This window comes from Colletotrichum tamarilloi (assembly GCF_030869305.1).
Source record: "Colletotrichum tamarilloi strain Tom-12 chromosome Unknown Scaffold_6.1, whole genome shotgun sequence".
NCBI lineage: Eukaryota > Fungi > Ascomycota > Sordariomycetes > Glomerellales > Glomerellaceae > Colletotrichum > Colletotrichum tamarilloi.
Genome location: NW_026849389.1, coordinates 1,139,442 through 1,160,203, shown reverse-complemented (window position 1 = coordinate 1,160,203; position 20,762 = coordinate 1,139,442). Strand labels below are relative to the sequence as shown.

Sequence of the window (20,762 nt, the reverse complement as noted above, 5' to 3'; positions counted from 1 at the left end):
AGGGGAGTGAGACGTGGCTGGGTCAAGGATATCATTCCGTTCAAGACAGAAAGAGATGGGAGGATGAGATCAGGTCAGGTCAGGTCTGGTTAGGGCTGAGTGTGCAGCAGAGCATTGCGATGACCTGCGCTGACGTGCCGACCTGGCAAAGGTTGGTTGGCTCGCGGACACGGATGCCCAGATACGGAGGAGATTTCCTCCGTGGCATCCACGGCCACTGTCATCGGGGAAAGGGGGAACATGGGACGGAACGGGGTATGGCTTGAACACAAGAGAAGATGGAAAAAGATATGCCTGCATCAGGTTGACTAAGACCACTTTCACTTGTCAGGCCATGTCGCCACTGGACAAGGGGGCGCGGGCAACGCGGGGACACCTGTCAGAGAAACTCAGTTTAATGGGTTTTACTTCTTTGGCCAAAGAGAGAATGATGGGAGAGAAAGGCATTGACGGCGGGCGCATGGATGTTGGCTGAAGACGAGGGCTCGCGGGCTTCCCCGGATCGTGGGGGATATTGGGTTGTGAGGGATGTTCCAGGAGGCAAAGTCCCCCTTTTTCGGTATGGAAAAGATGGCGTTATGTAGTAAGAAAAGATTCATGTCTTCCGCTAGGTATTTCTATCACAAGGTTGACGCTCAGCCACGTTTGTGTAAAGGCAGTCTTAGTCTTTGCATTGGAGCTGCGGCGAGGTCGGGAATCGTATGACGTGCGGCGACTCCGACTGCTGTTGTGAAAGGGGGGCCCGCCCGGGTGGGAAATGCAACTTCGGAGAATAAGCCTACGGGCTGCCGGGCGGGCGGCGGCGTTGAGATTTTTGGAGGTGGGAGGGCCGGCCGCATGAGAGACGGCCGTGCTGATCCTTGGGCACGGCTCTCTGGGACTTGCAGAAGCAGCCGCAGCTGTTGGACTGACATACTGGATAGCAGTAGATCTGGTCGGCCCGGCTGGATGTGTGCGGCGAACCCGAGTACTTGGGAAACATGTCAATTATAGCTGACGGTTCACCGATGACACTGTGGACGTGCAGTGACGCCCCTATGGTTGGAGTTGGCGATTGCCACGTTTCCTCATTTGAGCATCCCGTAACGCCATGTGCTATCCCCGTTGCTTGGATTTACGCGACGCGAGGTTGTCCGTCCCTTGAGCAAACCGTCCAAAGTCCTCAAGGAGAAGGGAGGTGATCGGCAATCTGAATGTCCAAAATTGGACGAGTAGGCCAGGAGTGTCCATGGGCGACCAGCGCGGAAATGCTCGAGTTTCGCAAGGGACAACGCATCTGCAGAGGCCGAGGATTACGCGGTCCCCTGCGGCATCCCGCCCGCGTCGGTGAAAATTCTAGGAATTTGAGCGGTTGACGGGAGGGCTGGCGGGTCCCATGTTGAAAGCTTGTAGTCGGGACATGATGCCTGCATCTATCGACCATTGGGCGAGGGGGCTGGGCGAGCCATCGATTGTATCCGTATAATCGAACGATTGAGAACGTGCTGGGTGGATGCTTCCGCGAACTGAGTGCTGCGTTTGAATCAAGTTGGGCTGAAAGGAGCCCTCCTCAGAGGCTAGGGTTGAATGAGAGCGTTGCAATCAACAAATTGGGTGATGTTTACAGCGTAGCACTGGGGCCAGTTGTTAAACTCCAACGCTGACAAGATGTTGAAGAACGAACATGGGTTCTTTTTAGCGAGCACATCAGTGGATTGCAATTCCACCTTTTGACCTTCTAGGCCAAAGGGTCTCTGTAGACTGTTGCAATATTCTAATGTTGCAACTCGCAAGGTGCTCTTCATGAAAATTCGGGGAACAAAATGCTTGCAGGCGGCCCCAGTAGCGGCCATGGAGAGCCGTATGCATGGTTGGACTTGATCGAGACCGAGGCGACGAGGAGGTTGACGTTGGGTCGTTGGCTAAGGCAACTGAGCTGTCAAAATGATTGAGCGTGCCGAGAGTTTCCATATGTGCTCTCATCGACGTGGACTCCCTGTCGAGGTTAGAGAGTCTTGGTAGGGCTCTGAGGGGAAAATTCGCTCAGACGAGGTTCCACGGTGTATTAGTTGCAGTCCTATCCGCGGTCGTCAACTCGTCGGGCTTCAGTATTGGCCTAGTATGGAATAGCTAACTCGATCGCCTTCCCCACAGAAATGCCGATCTTGCGTCCACGATGGAACAGGGCCAGAATGTTGGTTCTCATTGCCGCTGCAGTCCGGCTTTGATAAACGAGTGAAGGAAAGTGACTAACAGCTGTATCCATAAGGTTGGACCTCTTGAGTAATTGAGATGCTTTGCAACTTTGCAAGACCCCAACAATGACGAAAATTCGAACAGCAGGCTGCGCGAAAAGCGGTGTGCTACCTCCAGGTCTAACATCATGGATGGGATGAGCCAGGTCCGGGATTGCTGTACGTAGTAGTGGTACCGAAACTGAGGGCCTGAAACCCAACGGAGCCGATTCCTTCCCCAATCGCGGTTCTCTGGGGATATCAAAGAACTGTACTGTACGTAGGACGACACCATGTAACATCAGGATGCGGGCTGGCAAACTGGGTAACAACTTGGCGGGATTGGAAATGGTGTTTGAAACGAAGGCGGGGAGCTGGTGAAGCACATCGTCGGCTTGTCGCCAAGAGTTGTTCCGTGAGTGATACTCCGTAACCAGTCTGGATAAATAGGGAAGACGCCAAGCCCAATCTGTTTTCGTACCTGAGGGTGAAAGACATCGTCGTCCCGGCATTGAGGGGCAAGAGGTATCATGGTTGGCTGACGAGGCCAAAGTCAACATCAGGCGAGAGATCTTGGGCGAGAAGGCGATGAGCACTGCTACAGGGTCAAATCTTGCTGACCACGACTATCAGAAGAACTATGAAATTGCCAGCAAACCTACTCCATCTACCCACACACGCCGAGTGTGCTGGACTGTTTGACAACGACGTTGGCCAACGCCCCGCTGATGGACACCGCCGACCCGGAAGCAATCTGTGCTCTGCTGGTTCGGAGGTCCATCATTGGTTGATCACGTTGTTGCGGAACGTTCCTTGATGAAAATAACGGATAATGGACGAATCCACGGCTCATTTGAGATGCTGAGGCATTCAAGTACTTCGTGATTGCTAATGGATGTGATGAGACCATGTTGACGGCAATTGTGCGGCCTTTTGCCGCGCCGTTGTGTTCGCAAATTGCAAATGGAGAAGAAAAGGGTATGTAGTCTTGGTGCCCGAAGGATCGACTGCATGGATTGTGGATGAGTAGCGGCAGAGTGCGGATGGCTTCAAACCGTCCCTCTTTTTTTGTGTAGAAAGACTGAGAGACTGAAGAGAGGAGAAGGATCCGGATCGACCTGGTGGCGTTTGCAGCGGAGAGGCGTTTAGTTGAAACAGTAGCACCGAATCTCCACTTACGCCTTCCACGTCCAGTCGTTCACCCGTCTCGACTTCTCATTTAGATGAGATACGTACCCAGAATCAAGGGTTTACCCCTCCCCGACCCCGACGACCAGCATACGTATCTCAGAAAGTACCTGCCTACCTATCTTACATAGTACCTACCTACCTACTCTGAAGGCATCTTCTGGTTCAATGTCGTTGGCGTACCTTACTGCTGACCAGTTCTCACACGTTCACTCCCAACATCAATTGCAATCCCAGGGCCTGCCATGACAGTCTGCCACTGGATCGGTCCCTACAGACTTGATCCTACCCCGAACTGGCCTCCTTTCCTGAAGATTGATTTCCTCTCACAAAGCTCCGGCGCATCTAATACTTGGCATGGCACTATCCGTAGCATCGTACCCCAACATCACAAAGTCTCCGTGAGATGCCCGATTGACGACCACTGACCACAACTCAACCCTACAGCGTGCCACATTGGCACTGTGTCCAATCCGATTATTCCAGACATCCTCTTCACTGCTGCAAGTATTGATCGACCTTCTTCCCTCGACTTCAACGGTCCAACACGGCTCCTCATCCTCTGCTGATCTCCGATTCCGAGCCTGGCGCTACACTAACATAACAGCAGGGTTGTTGAGCCACATGCTGCGAGCTGTAAGGGGGTAGGAGCTTGGTCGCTGATCAGAAGGGCCAGACCAACAGCCGACCAGCTCCTTCGTTCCTCTGCCTCTCTTCGGAGTACTGTGCTGTGTAAGCTGACAGATATTATTACATTGCTAGAGGCAAATCCCGATCGCTGAGTGGTACCTAGTCAACAACACGTCTCGCTAAATTTAGTACCGACTTTCCTATGCCTAGGAACTACAGATACCTCGAGCTTCTGGCGTCCCGCTGGTTCACGTCAAACCAGGACCTGCCTCGCCTTGCTGGAACGACACACGACGCACACATGACATACGACGTGGATGTGACAGCCACAGCTCGAGTCACGGGCAAGGGGAAACGACTTGGTTTCAATCCGTCGTGTATCTAAGCCGCTTCAATTCTCCGTCTGATATCTTGATACGGTTGATACACCGTGCTCCGCGATACAACGTGCTTTGTCTGTTCTTCTACCACACGTTTGGTTTGCCTCTTCTGCTCATGCACCTTCGACTGGATTTTTGACTGCCCAAAGGTCGGCAACTAGGTTCGGGGAGAAGCCCACTTCAAACCCTCGCGTCAGCTTCGAGTCATTATTGCTATCAAGCTCAAACCCAATCTTGGAGTCTTGTCGCCAGCTCATAGCTCGCTCGCAGTCTCTCGGAGCTTACCCGCAGGAACTTAGCTGCTTAGGAAACACGAACGGATCACCGACTGGGCCTAGCTGGTGTCCCAAGCCTCGGCCGTGCTTCAGCTGGACCTGCAGCTAACGGCGCATAGGGACATCCCGTCAGATGCCGTTCAGGTACAACACACCGCACCTTTTACGTGCATGCGACGCGCGAGAGATGCAGACAATGAGAGGAATAAAGGCTCCTCGAGATGATGGGCTTGGATCACGAGCTGTAGCTCCTCTGCGGTACACTGCAGAGAAGCCCTTTCCATGACCCATCCCAGCCTACGCCGTCTCAACTCTTGCCGCTTACTCTACTGCGAAGACGACCAACAACAACACATTGTCGTCCTACCTTGGTGCTGAGCCGCAGTAAGGCATGGGTTGCCATCTGAGATATCCACTAGACAGCCCCCAGAGTAAAAGACGGAGGAAAATCAACCCTCAATCAAGTCTGCTGTAATAAGTGCAACGACCCTTTCATTTCCGTCTAACTGGGCTCAATTTAAGGTGGCTCTCTTATGTGTCTCCCACGGCTTGCCGAATGGGGTGGATAGCCACGGCAGTCATTTGTTTGCATGAGACGACCAACATATCAAGTATCCGTACCGGCTACTCGCAATTGCACTCAAGGCTTGCAATCATTGCCTGGATAGTTCCATATACCCGGTGATCGCTTGTGGTCTAGGAAAAGACGAGCTTTGAGTTGTTAGCTTGTTACCGCTTCTGGGCCACCAATGTACAGAGCACAATGGTGGTCGTTGTTATGCTTCGCCTAGCACAACACCGTCACCTCCTGTGCTTCGGTTCTTATTCAATGGGCCTGAGCGTGTAAGTCACCAGAGACGTCGGTATGAAGTACTCTACCGTACCGCCCCAAGTCCATTGCTTATTATCGTCTGGCCCACCCTTTTCACCTCATCAGTCTGGAAATTCGATGTAGTCAACAATACGAATTGTAATTTCGATGCGGGCACTCGAAATCGGTCCCATGGAACGAGCGACGGTGACTTCCATCAAGTGCGTGTAGCAGCTCATCGGGCTTACATAGCACCGCTGGTCGGCATTACTTGTTGGCGGTACAGTTCGAGAGTCACTTGTGCTGAAGCCTGGCGTACGAGTTTCTTGCCCAGCATATCCCATTTTTTTTTTCTTTTTTTCTTTTTTGCACTGCTGTCTGTTGACTTGGATATTATAAGTACACTTGTCACCATCAACTTCTCCCATCCCCTGGATCGAGTACTCTACCACTCTGAAGTGGCACGAAGATACCTAGGTAAATGGCACCAGGAGGTACCGAAGCCCCTGGCGGCCAGTGGCCAGTCAGCAGGCGTGGGTTCCTGGCGGAACACCCCACGTCTTATTCCCATGAGACTCGAGTCCCTCGCTCCGCCGCCGGGAGATGACCCCAGCAGCAGACATGATGATATGGAGTGGACTGTGGACTCGTGGAGGGGGTTTGAGTGATGAGGGGTTCCACTGTTTGTGCCACAGAAGGGGATGGGCCTTTGCTCATCTTCTTTTCTTATGTCCACGTCCCGTTCACGTTGGGCTGTGACGGCTGTGTGGTGTTCGTATGTGCGTATATCTGTACGGATTATGCGCACCCACATACCTTAGCTCGCGGATAGGTGTCATGCCATGTATTCTTTATTCTGTCCCGGCATCTCTTGGAGTTGTAGGACAATAAGAGTGAAGAGTCGCAAATTGGGGGGTTTCCAGTCTGGGTGCCCGAGAGACACCAGCAAAATAAAAATAAGAAATAGCATCAATCCCTCTTCTATCTGTCTCTGTCTCTGTCTTTTTTGTTTTCTTCTTCTTTTTTCCTTTCCGTTTCTTCATGCTACAAAGTGTTGTGACTCTGTGTAAAACGGACACACTGCAAGCCCAAACACTGCGAAAAGACGCCTCCTGGCGAGTCCTGCCTAGCTCAGGCACGTGGGACATTGTCTGCCCTGAGATGCCTGCATCAGATGATACATACATTATACTCTATGGTACATAGGTTGATGTAGAAAGCCATCTGCGTGATTTGGCATAGAATCAGAGACTGGATCTCTCATTTCACCTCGATCTCATGAGAAGCGTCTTCATTAAACTGAATGATGCTATCAGTTTGGCGAGCGAAAATAACCATGTTTTGCCGTAAGGACCAAAAAAAAAAAGTGTTGGACTCTCGACACCCACCCCGCTGCTTGCCCTGCCTGCCCGGGAAGGGGGTAAGCTACCTGCTGCGGTAGGTAGGTACCTGTGGATGGATTATGGAAGGAGATGGGAACCAGGAAGTACCTGGCTCCAAGGTACCGATCACTCCCGCCCTGTTCCCAACTTCATCACCCCCTCCGTACCACAGCACCGCACCATCCATCACATCTGCCAACGTTTGTGTGTGAGTGTCCCATCATCCTGTTCCACCTCCCGTCCGTCCAGCCCCGTTTCTCATCCAGTTCCAGTCCCCGATTCCACCTCCACCTCAAGCTATCAGTCTCCCGTTCCATCCAGAGTCCCCCCCCCCCCCCCCCCCCCCCCCCCCCCCCCACCCCCCGCCCCCCCCCGCCCCCCCCCCTTCCCCCCCCCCCTCCCCCCCACCCCCCCCCCCCCCCCCTCCCCCCCTCCCCTCCCCTCCCCCCCCCCCCCCCCCCCCCCCGAGTTTCCCCCCAAATTCCACGACGAGCGCCACCGCCATCCACCAGTGATCATTTCCTCGCGCTTCCCCTCCCCCCCTCGCTCTCTGTCTTCGTGAATGTGTGTGTGTGTGTGTGTGTATGTGTGTGTCGAGGAAGGGACATTTTTCCTTTCCTCTCTCGCGTTCTCTCCCTCATTTGATTGTAGCGTGTATGTCGGTATACACACCTACTGTCATTTACCTAGAGTACGGAGTACTATTTGGTGCTTTCCTTCCCTTAGGAACGGATAAAGGTACTTGGACAATCTTCCAAGTTCCACCCCTCGCTTTTCTCGTACACGCTAGCAATCTACCTTACCTTCCACATTGCCTTTACTCTGTACTCCGTACACGACCCGTCACTGCCTTAAGGCAAGGTCCGCGCGTTACAAGCACCTTCCTTCATTACGCGATAGAGGCCTTTCAGCTCTCCTCCCCCATCAAACTCTCTTGTACCTTTCTAAGGGCCTGGACAACCCCCTGAACCCGTCAACCCACCCTTTGCTACCTGACTGCGTAGGTTCCCAGGTACGCCAGCTTCGGTCCTCATCATCCCGTTGCTGTTAGCCCGGTACCACGGACCAAGCCCAGGGCTTGCCATCGTCTCGCTCGTCCTCCACGTCGTCGTCGCACCTCTTCATCCAACCGACCATTCGAGGGCCTAGTTTGTCACCACAATTCCCAATTCGACAAGCCCGCGCCCAGCTTTGCTCTCGCTTCCACTGCCACCGCGAGATCACGGCCTCTGCCACTTAACCTCATTACCTTGCTTCACCTCACCTAACCCTGATTTTCATCACCGGCGCCGCGTCGCTTCTTTTTGGGTTTTTGCCTTTTCCTTTTTTTTACGCCTCCCCCCAGAGGCCCCGAGCCCTCGAGTACAACCTCTCACCTTCTCGCTGGCGAACTACATCCAAAACCCTCCAGACGAAATCAAACGAGCGCTACCACCACCACGACGCCGCCCACGCCCCTCGCTACTCTCACCACCTCGACATTCACTTCCCGCACCGCCGTTCTGCTTTCGCTGCTATCGCGCTTCTGAGCACACACCCCCTTTCGAAGCGCCATTCACTACAAGCTCTCTTGCCCGTCGTACACGCCCTTCCTGTCGGGCTTCTGGCACGAACCGCACAGCCTGCCGACCGATCCTCATCTCTCGTCGTCCATGATACAGCTTTTCACAGACGACCCTTCGCCTATCGATCGTTTTGCTTTCGACTTGCTTTCATGACCGGCGACAAAGTCGTCTTCCTGCTCGCCAGATAATTGTCGTGACGACGTCCTACGAAAAAAGGACATTCTGCCCGTCATGACTGCTGTCGTGGAGGATTATTTGGAGAGTCCCATGGACAATGACGACGTCTTCCCTTGCAAAGGTTGCGGCGAGGTACGATGGCCCACCCCCGTTACTTCTGACTATTCTGCAAGCACGTACTGATGGCGGTACCCTACCCGATTAGATCCTAGAAGAGGGCAAAGCGTTCGAACTTGGTATGTTCCCTACAATTGCTTCTCTTCTCAACTCTCTCTTGCCCTATTCTCTGTTTCTGTAATATGCTCTGAGCAGCATCATCATCTGGCTTCACCCTGTGGCCATGATGTCCTCCGTGGCCATGGCGTCGTCCGCAGTCTCCAAGTTCAACCAGGCTAACCAGTCTCCTCCTCCTTCAGCTGGAAACCGATGGCATCTCAACTGCTTCCGCTGCAATACTTGCGGCACCCTTCTCGATTCCGATGCGAACCTGCTACTCCTCGGCGACGGCTCGCTCATCTGCAACAACTGTACATATAGCTGCAGTGCCTGCAACAACAAGATCGAGGACCTCGCCATCCTCACCGGGGATCAGGCCTTCTGCGCAACGTGCTTTAGGTGTCGCAACTGCAAGCGGAAGATCGAGAACCTGCGATATGCTCGAACTTCGCAAGGTATTTTCTGTATGAGCTGTCATGAGTCGCTCATGGCAAGACGGAGGAAAAAATCAAAAGCAGCAGCCCAGGCCAAGTCGAAAGAGAAGGACGGCTCCCCCATGATTACCGACAAGTCACTTCCCGCCTTGCCACCCAATGCCATTCCTCCGAATGCCTTCCACGATACCAAAGTCGACCCCGATTCAGACAAGGAGACTCCGACCGAGCTGTCCCCAAGACCGCGACCGGCATACGGCAGAAATGATTCTTCGTCAAAAAATAGCACTCGGCCTTCGCGTTCTCCTGAGCGTGTCTCCGAGCCCGCCAGGGAAAGCGGCTTGGGTCTTCCTGCTGCAAACTACCGCAACAACCGCAACTCGACCATGTATGCTCCTAATAACAACGCCGATACTAACGGCGGTGACGACGGTTTCTTCATTCCGGTGGCGCTGGATAACAACCCGGCATCGAATGCTACCCCCCGATCGACATCGGAGAACGTGTCCAGCGCATCCAAGAAGGATAAGGACTACTTCACCGTGCCCCGAGCCAGCACTGATCAAAAGGGCGAATCCCAGTCCTCAACACCCCATATTGCTTTTCAGGAGAAGGGTCGACAGCCGTCGTCTGATTATGAGTCCGGGCCCATTAAGTTGCCGCTGCGCAAGACTTCAAAGTCATCTCGGCATGACGGGCGATCATCGGTCATCAATGATGAGAAATCGCACAAGGTTACAACCGGCAAGCTCTCGCCATCGATTGATGAGTTTAAGTTGCAAGATGCGCCCAAGAGCAAGAAGCTCATTAGCCCGAGAAGTGCCTCTCACTCGGCCGCCTTGACCCCAGAGAGCGGCAGCGCCAAGAGCAGCGAAGGTGTTCTGCGCAAAGACAAGGAGCCGTTTCCTAACTTGCCTTCGTCCGATTCACCTCCACGCATGGCCCGATCGTCTCAAGATTCGAGACAGCGCGATGAGGGCGAGGTGCGTCCTTCGATGGACTCCATCTCTTCCTCGCGAACAGACACAACTGCTGGCAAATCCATTGCTCGTAAAGAGCTTCCCTCGCGTAGCTGTAAGTCAATTTCGCACCCGTGTTTTACCATCATGCAAGGCGCACCGACCTAATCTTCTTTTTACTCTCCCACAGCCAACGGCAAACCTCTAGGTCGATCCAACACACATGATGAGACAACCTCATCAGGTCTCGCAGCCGGGCGACCGAATATGACTGAGCACAAGCTCAGCGATACTTACATGCAGCCTCGAGCACCCCCTCAACCGCCCGGCAAACCTGCCAACTCTCCCAATCCTCCCGCAAAGGATCAGGCGAACGTCAACGAGGAAGGAAAGGTATCACCTAAGCTGCCTAGATGGAGTGCAGGTGGCGATTTCAGTATGGACGAGGACATGGCGAGGATACTTGGCACCGACGCAGATTCGTCGTCCATCCTTCGTCGTGTATCAAATGCCGTCCGTCACGGACGTACCAACAGTACCGAGGGTGGTCATTCTCAGACTCAACATCCTCATAGAGTCACAGGTCACACGAGGAGCATCAGTGAGACCACCCGCGGTACCGCTTCTCCTCGCTGGCCCAAGACCCCGATCGCCGAGGATCCCAACGGACATGAGATCAGCAGCCCTATTTCCCTGCACTCGAGCGACGATCCGGCTTTCCTCAAGAGGCAATTGCGCAACTCAGAGAATCGTGTTGCCGAGTTGGAGAGACAGTTCACTACGGAGAAGGACTTGAAGCGTCTTAACAAGACGCTCATTGAAAAGCGCAAAACAGTTTCGGTGTTGGATACTCAGACTGAGATTATGATTCGTCAGCTGGAAGTTCTCGCCGGATACGTCGAACGCGCAAAGGAGACCAAGACACCTGTCGATCCCCGCGACCTGGAAGATTCTGCAATCAAGGAGTTTGTGCAGAAGCTTGACAAGGTCAAGCAGGCCATGAGCGCAGCTATCGAGCAGCTACACGAGGAACGCGACGAGCTAGTCGACGAGAAGAACCAGGCAATGGCCGACAGGGACCGCGCCCTGCTGGAGTTTGAGCAGCTTTCTTCCAAGAACGCCCAGCTTGCGGACATGAACAACGAAATGACCCACCAGATCCAAGAACGGTTCAAGTCTCAAATTGGAGGCGAACTCAAGTCTCCCAACGGCCTTGGCATTTACAGCCAGAGCAAGGTCTTCTCATCATCCAATCTGAACCTCACCGACTCGGCGAGCATGACCACGACTCTCGTTCATGAGACGGATGAGCCAGTTGTTGAAGCTCGACCGACAGTGGTTGATATTAGGAAGGGCCAGGTGAAGAAGTTCAACTGGAAGAAGGGATCCAAGGGCCTCGCAGGAAGCGTGGCCAAGGGTGTCAACCGTGCCGTCGTGGCTTTCCAGCAGGAGCGCGAACGCGGTCCTCATCAGGGCCTGACGGGAGACAGCATCGGCCTGCCGTACAATATGACTGTTTCTCAAGTAGAAGCACCCAGTACCCAGGCTCCTGGAGCTGCCTCGCAGCAGAAGAATGCGCAGCAAGCACAAGGTTTTGGCTTCTTCAAGAACAAGAATAACCAGAAGTCCATGTCCACGACCAACGTGTCGACGCCCACGATCGCAGAGGCGCCCACCACCTTGTTCGGCTCAGACCTAACTGAAAGAGCTGACTACGAAAGGCGCACCATCCCAAGCGTAGTAACACGATGTATCGAAGAGGTTGAGCTTCGCGGTATGGATATTGAAGGCATCTACAGAAAGACGGGCGGCAACTCCCTGGTGAAGGTCATTCAAGAAGGATTCGACAAGAGCGAGGACTACGACATCTCAGACCCTGGCCTAGACATCACCGCGGTGACGAGCGTGTTGAAGCAATACTTCAGGAAGCTGCCAATGCCGTTGTTAACGTACGAGGTGTACGACAGAGTCCTGGAGTCGAATGGTAAGTTGATATACATACATTCCCGCCCGAATTCTAAGCTGACATTGCCTGGTAGCCATCACAGACCAGACTGAACGCTGTGACCATCTTCGTAAGGTTTTCAGCACGATGCCACAGCGACACCGCGACTGTCTTGAGTTCTTGATGTTTCATCTTGCGCGGGTTGCTCAACGGGAGCCTGAGAACTTGGTAAGCTTTCATTTCAGTGGCGTAAGGTTGCAATTAAGCTAATTGATATGACAGATGTCTCCCAAGAACTTGGCGGTCGTGTTTGCGCCCACTATCATGCGGGACACGAGCCTGGAACGTGAGATGACAGACATGCACGCCAAGAACCTGGCTGTGCAATTCGTTGTCGAGAATAGCCACACCATCTTTACCGACTGAAAGATTGGCTTGGATGGACAAAAATGATGTTGGAAATTCATGTACATATCAACGCACCCACGACTTGACGCCCTCGACCCCCTTTTATTCAACGAATCTGGCCCGGAGAAACCTTTCCACACGCCTGACGGCTTTTATTACTACCTCACATTTGGATTCGAACTGTTCGAACGCCGTCATGACCGCAGCAATACGGGAGTATTTCTCCACGCCAGGGAAATTTAATGATATCCACACTTCTTGCTTCGGGGCACGAATGGAGTTTTCTTTGGTTCTCGAAGGCAGGTTTAGGATTCAGGGCTGAGGGGACGTTTTCACTGTCGTTGCGAGAGCGCGATCTCACCTCGTCCAACCATGAGGTGTCGAGGGCGGTTCAGTTCAATCTTGTGGCGAGGTTTCTGCAGTTGGTTAGAAGTAGGACGAGTCATACGTGACAGGATGACGACTGAGCACGACGCTGAAGAGCATGGTACTTGCGCATGGAGTCATTGCGGGCGAGATGGAATTCCAAGTTTAGTGACGCTGCAAATATCTCATGGATGGCCCAGCCCATCCTTTGTATCTGAACAAAGCCAAGCCGAAACTTTTATAAACCGCGGTGCCCTAACAATGTGATAATGATATATACAATGTGGTATCAAGCTCTGTATAAGGGCGTGCCAGACTACTTATCAGGTCTGACCCGCTCCTTCTTCCCATCCTTCTTTTTCTCGGTTTTTGCACCTTTACTTTGAGTCCCCAACCATGCGCCTCACCTTCTCCAGCAGCAGCGCGCTCTCCCTGCCCAGCCTGCGCTGCCCGCCGTTCTCGGACCCCTTGCGCGCCTTCGCCATGGCCCGGCGGTACCGCTCGCGGTCGGCCGTCTTGCGCTCGCGCTCCTCGCGGCGGCGCTGGATCTCGGCGCGGCGGGCCTCGGCCTCGGCTTTTTTCTTCTCGGCGTGGGCGAGCTGCTTCTCGTAGTAGCCTGGTTTGCGGGGTCTGCGCTGCTGGCGGGGTTCGTAGCGGTCGCCGCCGGCGGTGTCCTCGTTCGCGGCGGCATCGGCTGATTCTTCCGCCGCGTGCTTGCGTTTGACGGCGATTGTGTTTGGGTTGGGGGTTTCGCCGTCATTTTCGAGCATTTCTGCGCGGGAGGGGTGGACTTCTTCTTTTGAGGGGTGAGGCGTGGTTGTTGCTGTTGCTGTTGCTGTTGTTGGCGGTGTTGGTGTTGATGAGAATGAGGATGTGCTTGTCTCTACTGCTGATGACGATGCGGTTGCCGCTGCTGGTGCTGAAGTTGGTGCGGGAGATCCCGTCTTGCTGGAGGGGTCCTGGAGGGAGTCGAGCTCATCTTCGCTTGAGATGTCCTTTGCCAGCGCGGCGGCGGGCTGCTGCGCATTTGAGGAGGAGGAGGAGGGCTCCCGAGAAGCGAGTTCTCGCTCCTTTATCTTTGCGTAGGCCTTTTTGATCTTGGCCTTGTGGATGAGCTCGATTTTCTTCTTTTCGACTGTGAGGGTGGAGGTTAGTGAATGATGATCATTTGAGAGGTTCAGGGACGTGTGAGCTCATTACCCTTCCTACGCCATGGACCCTCGGGGAGAGTGTTTGGTCCGAAGCCCTTGCGCTTCTTGACTTGGTGGTCTTTTGAGGAGGATGTGCCCTCGGCGGCGCGTTTAGGAGCCATGGTTTGGGATGGTGGTGATGGTGAGTGAGAGAGAGACTGGGATGGGGCGAGGATCGGTCAAGCTGTCGGAAACGAGCGAGGCGCGGTGTCCCACCCTGGATAAATGCAGTTTCGTATGGACTAGACGCTTTGAATGTGCCTGGATCGGGCGGGTGCGATTCGCTTTGCAGACGATGTATGTGTAAGATCTCTGTATGAGAGTGAGAAAGGTTGATGAAGTCGATGAAGCGATTGAGCAAGGATGAAATTTTAGGTGGATCCTGCGATGAGAGGTTCGAGAAAGTGAGACGAAAGTAGCTTAGCGCGTTTTTTCCGCTGGCCAGTGCGATCCGCGTTGGACGTTGTGGACTGTGGGCCCTCCCCGGCTCCTGGCTATCGGACTTCACATTCCGGGATCTACCTAACGGCAAGCAAGCATGAACAAAACCGCCTGCGAGAAGAAAGCCTATGACAGATTCTCGAGAGCTAATTCTACACGTGCGATGACTTACCTTCAAGCTTTTAGCAGCGTTAAGGACCCCTTATGAGCCTCATCTCTCAGAGCGGACGATCTCTTCGAGGAACCGTCATCTGGCACCTCGTTGCGGAGTTAACACTCGCATTCGGAGCATTAAACGATTTCCTATCCGAAATTATTCTTTATCAAAGAGAGAAAGCACTATTTTCTCTGCAACACGAGATATGTAAGCTTGATAATAAATATGATGAGGAAGTTTCTCTAAATCCGGATTCAGATCATAAGTAGACGTTTCAAAGAGAACTAAAGGATGTGGTCGCAGCTCAGTTCACCGCCGGTGTGGCTACATCTCTTGATGCTCATTCCGGGACTCGAACTCGTGATACTCGCATGCGCTAAGCCTGTCGTCGAGTAGGCTGGTTGGCGATTTGAAAGTTGACCTTATACCACTCCACCCCCCAGCCAGTTTGACCTGGCCCGTCGACCTAGACGGGCGCCTACTGGCTGGTGGCAGGAATGAGATTAAGGGGGCATATATGGGATACCTCGCAATCCCTCGATACAGACGCTAACCTGCGGCCTCTACGACAGTATTCCATCCCCATGAATACTACTAGACTTAGCCACATATTCGTGAGCCTTGGACTTTCACCTCGCAGTAGCACGCATCGATATGGTTCCATAGCAGAGTCGGATCAATCACACTCATTGAAACTCCATCCACATACCGATTGACGGCTAGAGCAGAATACAAGTGCTTGGAACCACTCATGTCAATATACGAATCTGACCCTTCACCTGGCAATATTGTACTTCGGGTAAGTAGCCAAAATCGGACAACCCCTTGACGTGATTCTCCCTCCTTGTCTGTCAAAGTACGTAGCCTGCCTCTTTTCCACAAAACAAATAAGTATTCAATCGTGTGAAGAGTTTTTTTGAACTTCTAATCTAGCAAGCTCTGCTACTCGTTCGGAGCAAAGATTCTATGCACTCGTGGTATGTGTAATCGCTGCACATCTCTATCAAGATAGCATGTACGCCGCCTTCCATCCTAATCACAACAATTGAGCCGAAACCCAATCAAACCCTCCCATAGCAAACTTCAGACATCTACGCTCTCACCTCTATGCCCACTCTCAAAGCTTCTCAACCAACCTCACATACAAACTCTCCGCCCTCGCCAGCACCGCGCCCCCCTCATCCTCGATCCTCGCATCAATCCACCACTTCCTTCCGACAACTTTCGTCACCTCAACAACACACAGCACCGTCTGCGGCGTCCTCACGGGCTTCACATACGTAACGTTCAAATACGCCGTCATGTACGCCGCGTCGGGAATCAACCCGTTGCTCTTGTTGACAGGAAACACGAGCCCAATCGTCTCATCCAGAATCGTGGCGACGATGCCGCCGTGCGAGACGTCCGGGTACCCGTTTATCCCGCTGCGGAGCGTGAGGAGGGCTTTGAGCTGGCGGATGATGGTGGGGCCGGCGTCGTCGTCCTTTGGTCTGTCTGAGGTCAAGGTACTTGAGGATGCTGACGACGACGACGACGGCCGCTTGTAAAAGGTCAGGTACGCGGCAATCGTATCCGTCGTGTTGAGGGTCGTTGAAAAAAGCTGGTCCTCAGTGTTTTGTTTGGGGAACCGCGAGGGCGCTGTGTCGCGGACCGTGTCTGGTTCGTTGAGGTGCGCCGCGCACCAGGGGATGGACAGGAAATGCTGGACGTCTGGGTTTGCCGACTTCATTGTTGCGGTCTGCTGTCCCCTATCCTTACGAGCTTAAAGTTCGATGCCTTTTCAAAATCTTTCGATATTGTCGAATGTTACGCGTAGGCAAGCGACCCAATCTTGACGACATGTACTATTGAAATGAGCGACTTCGGAGTCCAATGATTTTGATGGAGACCCGGTTGGTGATGAGCTGTGGGTGTTCTTTGAGTTCCAGGTTGCGAGCTTCAATTGAGTTGGAAAAGAGCCGAGGTCTTTTTTTATCAGATCGGGCCCGTGCGTTGGCACGCGGCATGTCACCACATCCACGTAAGGTAAGGTACCTAGTTGCGGGTCGCCTTATTGGCTGTCAGGGTGGCTGCTACCTTGAACTACAAGAAACATGGGACGAGCAACAATAGACTCGACAGTTCTCTATTGGCGGTTCTCACCACAAGAGTTCAATCAAGGAATTTTGTAGGTTTCTTCTGGAGGTTCGGCGGTGACAGGTTCATCCCATGCCTTGATCTGCAACTAAGGTGCTTACCTGCTTACATTCACAACTATCCACTGACACGCATGGCTTGTGGATATAGACACTTTACTACAATATTGTCCTCTCGTCTTTACAGCATGTATCGAAACTCCTCGCTGGCCGTCCTCTTACGGCCCCCAGATCCCACCAAGCCCTCCTCTTCTTCGGCTTCGCTACCGACGGCGCAAGCGACGTCTGTCTTGCGGTTCAAGTAGGAGAGGTAGAACCTCAGAGACAGCGCCAAGACAGCCACGGCGAGCATCGCACCCGCGCAGGTCTGCATCCCAGGCGCATAGAAAGGTGCGTCTCGATCCGGGTATAACCTCGTCCCCACAAGCGGTCCGCATTGCCCAATAATCTGCATCAGGGCGAACCCCCCGCCCTGCCTACTCTCGGACGCTTGGTTATTGATGCTCCATGCCACGGTGAGCGTTACGACGTTGAAGAAGCCAATGGCCGCTGGGTACACTGCGAGATACCGCAGCAATGGCGAGAGACCGATGGGCTTTGCTAGGGCGAGCGCGGCGTATCCGCCGGCCGATGCGAGGGCATGCAGTATGATGGGAATGGACCGGGTTTGCGCCCGATCCGATAGATGCTCCGTGAAAAGTACGGCAAGAAAGGCCAGGAAGTATGGAGGAGCACTAAGGCCTTGCGATGCGAGGCGAGAGTGGCCCATCTCGGTTAGGATCTTGGGTAGGAATACGGGTAGGGAGGAGTACGCCATGTTGGTAAGAAAGAACATGGCCGCGGTCAGCAACGCCATGGGATCGCACAAGACAGCAAACACTTCACCAAGGTTTAGATTGCTATGGCCCTTTCCCCCATGTTTCTTCTGGCGCGGCTTCTCGCGTCGAAGTCGAAGGCGAGCCACCTTTTGCTCCCGCGCAGTGAGATAACGCGCCGTATCCGGGCTATCGGGAATGATGTGCCACGCGGCTACGGCGGCGAGAACGGATGGGAAGCCCTCGACGAGGAACAAGAGACGCCAAGGGGCTATGGGTCCAGCCTCTGCATAGTTGGTGATGAGCCAAGCCAAGGACGATGCGAATGTTGTTGCCAACGGCGCGGCTGCCCATAATCAGTCGGTTGGAACGGTCGTCTGGAGTGACAAGATACTGACCAGAGATGAATATAGCGGTACGAAATGCTAGTTCCTCTCGTTTGAAGAAGAAGGATAGGTAGAACGGTATACCTGTGAAGCCGGCCTCTCCGATACCCAGCAAAACCCGAAGGAAAATGAGCGTAGGGTACGAGACGGAGACGGACTGCAGCGAGGCAGTCAGTCCCCATGAGAGGACAATCATGGAGACGTATATGTGGGCAGGGATGAGCTTCCATAACAGCGACATCCACTCAAAGAAGATGTACGAGATATAGAAGGCCGTCAATGTCCACTCATACCAACCGTCCCACGGGGGATTCGTCTGCAGATCCTCGTCCATACCAGCTATGCGCGCATTGCCAATATCTGGAGAGGAGGGGCTGTCAGTAGGTTGCAAGATCACATGGCCGCGGCTCAAGGTATGCCATACTAGATCGATCCAAGAAACTGAGCATAAATAGCAGTGCTACAAAAACTACCAGCTTTCGGTCGTGCTTGCGAACAACGGACCTCTCCTCGTCAGGGGTGTAAAGCTGGAAGCTCGCGACGGTGCTGGTGCTAGCTCTTCTCCACAGCGACGGCACTTCATCACCCCATCCGTCGTCAGTATCCTTCGCAGGTGATGCACTTAGGCTCTTCAGCTCGTAGGCCTGGCCACCGCCAAGCTGTGCCTCATGCAAATGCAAGTCCTCGACATCATCATCGTCGTCGTCAGGTTCGAAATCGAGGTCGCTGTCGAGACTGAACTCGGCCGTGGTCTGCGCAAATGACGGTGACGCTTCGCCAGAGCGAATTGAACGGCTAGGTGTCTGAAGCCTCGAGGATTCGGCCATTACCACAGGGAGGGGAACGTCATGCGTCCCGTCAGAGTCGAGGACACACGGTCACCTGAGGACTGTTCTGCAGGCAGGAGCAATTTAAGTCATGGAATTGGATGCTGTGCAGATGTTTGGCTTGCAGGCCGTAGTCCGCGATGAATGCAGATCTTCGTTCCGCCGCATTGAAGGTGGGTGTTGCTGATGGAGCTAGGTTAAGATTGATGTCTTGAAAGAGCGAGCTGGGCGCGTTGCTACTGAAATACGTGGAACGGTGGAAGGATGATCGAGAGAGGTCCCACGACCAGTGACGTACCTTGGCAAGCTAACCCCTGCTCTACTCCAGCTGTTAGTGAAAGGGAAAGCTGCGGATCCTCCAAGGTGTCATTGCGGCTGGGTTTAGCGGATTGCGGGTTGCGGGTGTCGGGACGATGTGCGGCAAGATATTGGAGCAAACAGGGATAAAAGATGAAGACTTTAACAATCTCCCTTTCTCTCTCTTCTTCCTCTCCTTGTCTGTTTTCAATGAAGTAGTCAATTATACAAGTAAACGCCTTCGCTTTGAAACCGTGTCTACTAAAATGCGGCGTAGGCGTGCGGATGGTTCGCTTAAAACGGAGGATGCCGTGGCGTGTCGTACCTAAGACAGCACACGGTACAGTGGTACAAATACAGGCTCAGGTCGTGGAGAGCTGCCTCAAGAACGCTCACCATTGAGCTTCTAATAAATGTCATAGATCATGGCCCTTCTTCCCGAACAGTCTTCCGAGGCCGCCTCTCTATGGATCATCGCCCTTCTTTCCGAATAATCTTCTGAAGCCGCCGCCCTTGGGTGTCTTTGGCCTAAAGTCCATTGAAGGTTTGCTTTGTAGTGTTGGCGTCTCCTTTTCCGTCCAATTGCCAACCATGTTGGGATGCTGGGGAAGTGTGCCGTAGGGCAGACCCGCCTCCTTTGGTGAGAGCTGTTGCGGCGACATGGCTGCTGCGAACTGACTCGCTGGTACGCTCGACACGTACTCACGGGGTGATGCCCCTCCTCTCGATGTTGAAGGACCTGCACTGCGGTCGCGGGGCCGGGGTGTCGCGTTTTCAGCCTCCCTATCCAACTCCTCCTCTTCTGCCCTTGTCGCACCCATGTCTTCAGGGAAATCGCGCACCTCGTCGCCGCATACCACAATGTACCAGCGAATATCCTCTCCTCGTTGAAGCTGATCTCTCAGCTTTTCGAACCAGCCAGCCTTCTTCCCTGACGAACTCTTCTTCGCCTTGTAGAATTCATCGCTAGGGGCGCTTGCCATCGCCTTGGTCTCGCTCAGTCGTTCTTCGTACCGCATGATCTCCTCCGTTATTGAGTTGCTCAGATCAATGCGTACTACGTGGTCGGCAACATATGCGTAGGGACGGCTGACATAGCTTAGATCAGTCGGGTCATACTCCTCGAGCAGCTTGACAGCACTCCAGTCGTTCTGCAGGACGTCATCCTCCTCTGGCGGCACGGTCGAGGCTGGGACATCGTATTCGTTGCGCAGTGCGGCGGCTTTGGATGCTTTGGACTTGTTGCGCTTCTTCTTGTCACGTTGGGCCTCGGTTTCGTCGGGTATGGGCTCGGGAAGGAAGTCGAAGAGAGAGTAGAATGACTCGAGGATGGCAGGAGACGAGTTTGGCGCAATGATCCATTCGGGGGCAGCATCGTCGATGTTCTGGACGACGACAAAGACGCGGATGCTTCGACGGTCCCAACGAAATCCGTGGCAGAGGTAGGTAGGCATTGTGGGTAGTCGCGATAAAGCTTGGGATGGGCGGGGAGGGGTTGTGGAAGATAGGACGAAGCGGTATGTGGCGGGGCCTAAGCAGGTAGCTCAGGGGGAGACGGGAACGAT

At 53.7% G+C, this 20,762-nt stretch overlaps 6 protein-coding genes across 6 annotated transcripts; 1 reads left to right on the top strand and 5 right to left on the bottom strand.

Annotated features, from left to right (window-relative positions):
• Positions 1–635: 635 nt before the first annotated feature.
• On the bottom strand, positions 636–914 carry CTAM01_02900 (uncharacterized protein; the record flags this gene model as incomplete). The annotated part of the gene is made up of 1 exon (XM_060518938.1): positions 636–914. One exon carries the CDS (start codon positions 912–914, stop codon positions 636–638), a length of 279 nt encoding a protein of 92 aa, XP_060386741.1.
• Positions 915–8,675: 7,761 nt separating this feature from the next.
• CTAM01_02899 (RhoGAP domain-containing protein) lies at positions 8,676–12,601 on the top strand (the record flags this gene model as incomplete). Its single annotated transcript, XM_060518937.1, has 6 exons — positions 8,676–8,753; positions 8,827–8,857; positions 8,996–10,345; positions 10,421–12,214; positions 12,279–12,403; positions 12,458–12,601. The coding sequence occupies 6 exons, from the start codon at positions 8,676–8,678 to the stop codon at positions 12,599–12,601; spliced, it is 3,522 nt and encodes a 1,173-aa protein (XP_060386740.1).
• Positions 12,602–13,326: 725 nt separating this feature from the next.
• On the bottom strand, positions 13,327–14,261 carry CTAM01_02898 (uncharacterized protein; the record flags this gene model as incomplete). Its single annotated transcript, XM_060518936.1, has 2 exons — positions 13,327–14,084; positions 14,150–14,261. The coding sequence occupies 2 exons, from the start codon at positions 14,259–14,261 to the stop codon at positions 13,327–13,329; spliced, it is 870 nt and encodes a 289-aa protein (XP_060386739.1).
• Positions 14,262–15,854: 1,593 nt separating this feature from the next.
• CTAM01_02897 (thioesterase superfamily protein) lies at positions 15,855–16,466 on the bottom strand (the record flags this gene model as incomplete). The annotated part of the gene is made up of 1 exon (XM_060518935.1): positions 15,855–16,466. The coding sequence occupies one exon, from the start codon at positions 16,464–16,466 to the stop codon at positions 15,855–15,857; it is 612 nt and encodes a 203-aa protein (XP_060386738.1).
• A 587-nt stretch (positions 16,467–17,053) lies between these two features.
• On the bottom strand, positions 17,054–18,900 carry CTAM01_02896 (major facilitator superfamily transporter; the record flags this gene model as incomplete). The annotated part of the gene is made up of 3 exons (XM_060518934.1): positions 17,054–18,033; positions 18,086–18,447; positions 18,578–18,900. The coding sequence occupies 3 exons, from the start codon at positions 18,898–18,900 to the stop codon at positions 17,054–17,056; spliced, it is 1,665 nt and encodes a 554-aa protein (XP_060386737.1).
• Positions 18,901–19,661: 761 nt separating this feature from the next.
• Positions 19,662–20,651, bottom strand: CTAM01_02895 (uncharacterized protein; the record flags this gene model as incomplete). Its single annotated transcript, XM_060518933.1, has 1 exon — positions 19,662–20,651. The coding sequence occupies one exon, from the start codon at positions 20,649–20,651 to the stop codon at positions 19,662–19,664; it is 990 nt and encodes a 329-aa protein (XP_060386736.1).
• Between the last annotated feature and the right edge of the window lie 111 nt (positions 20,652–20,762).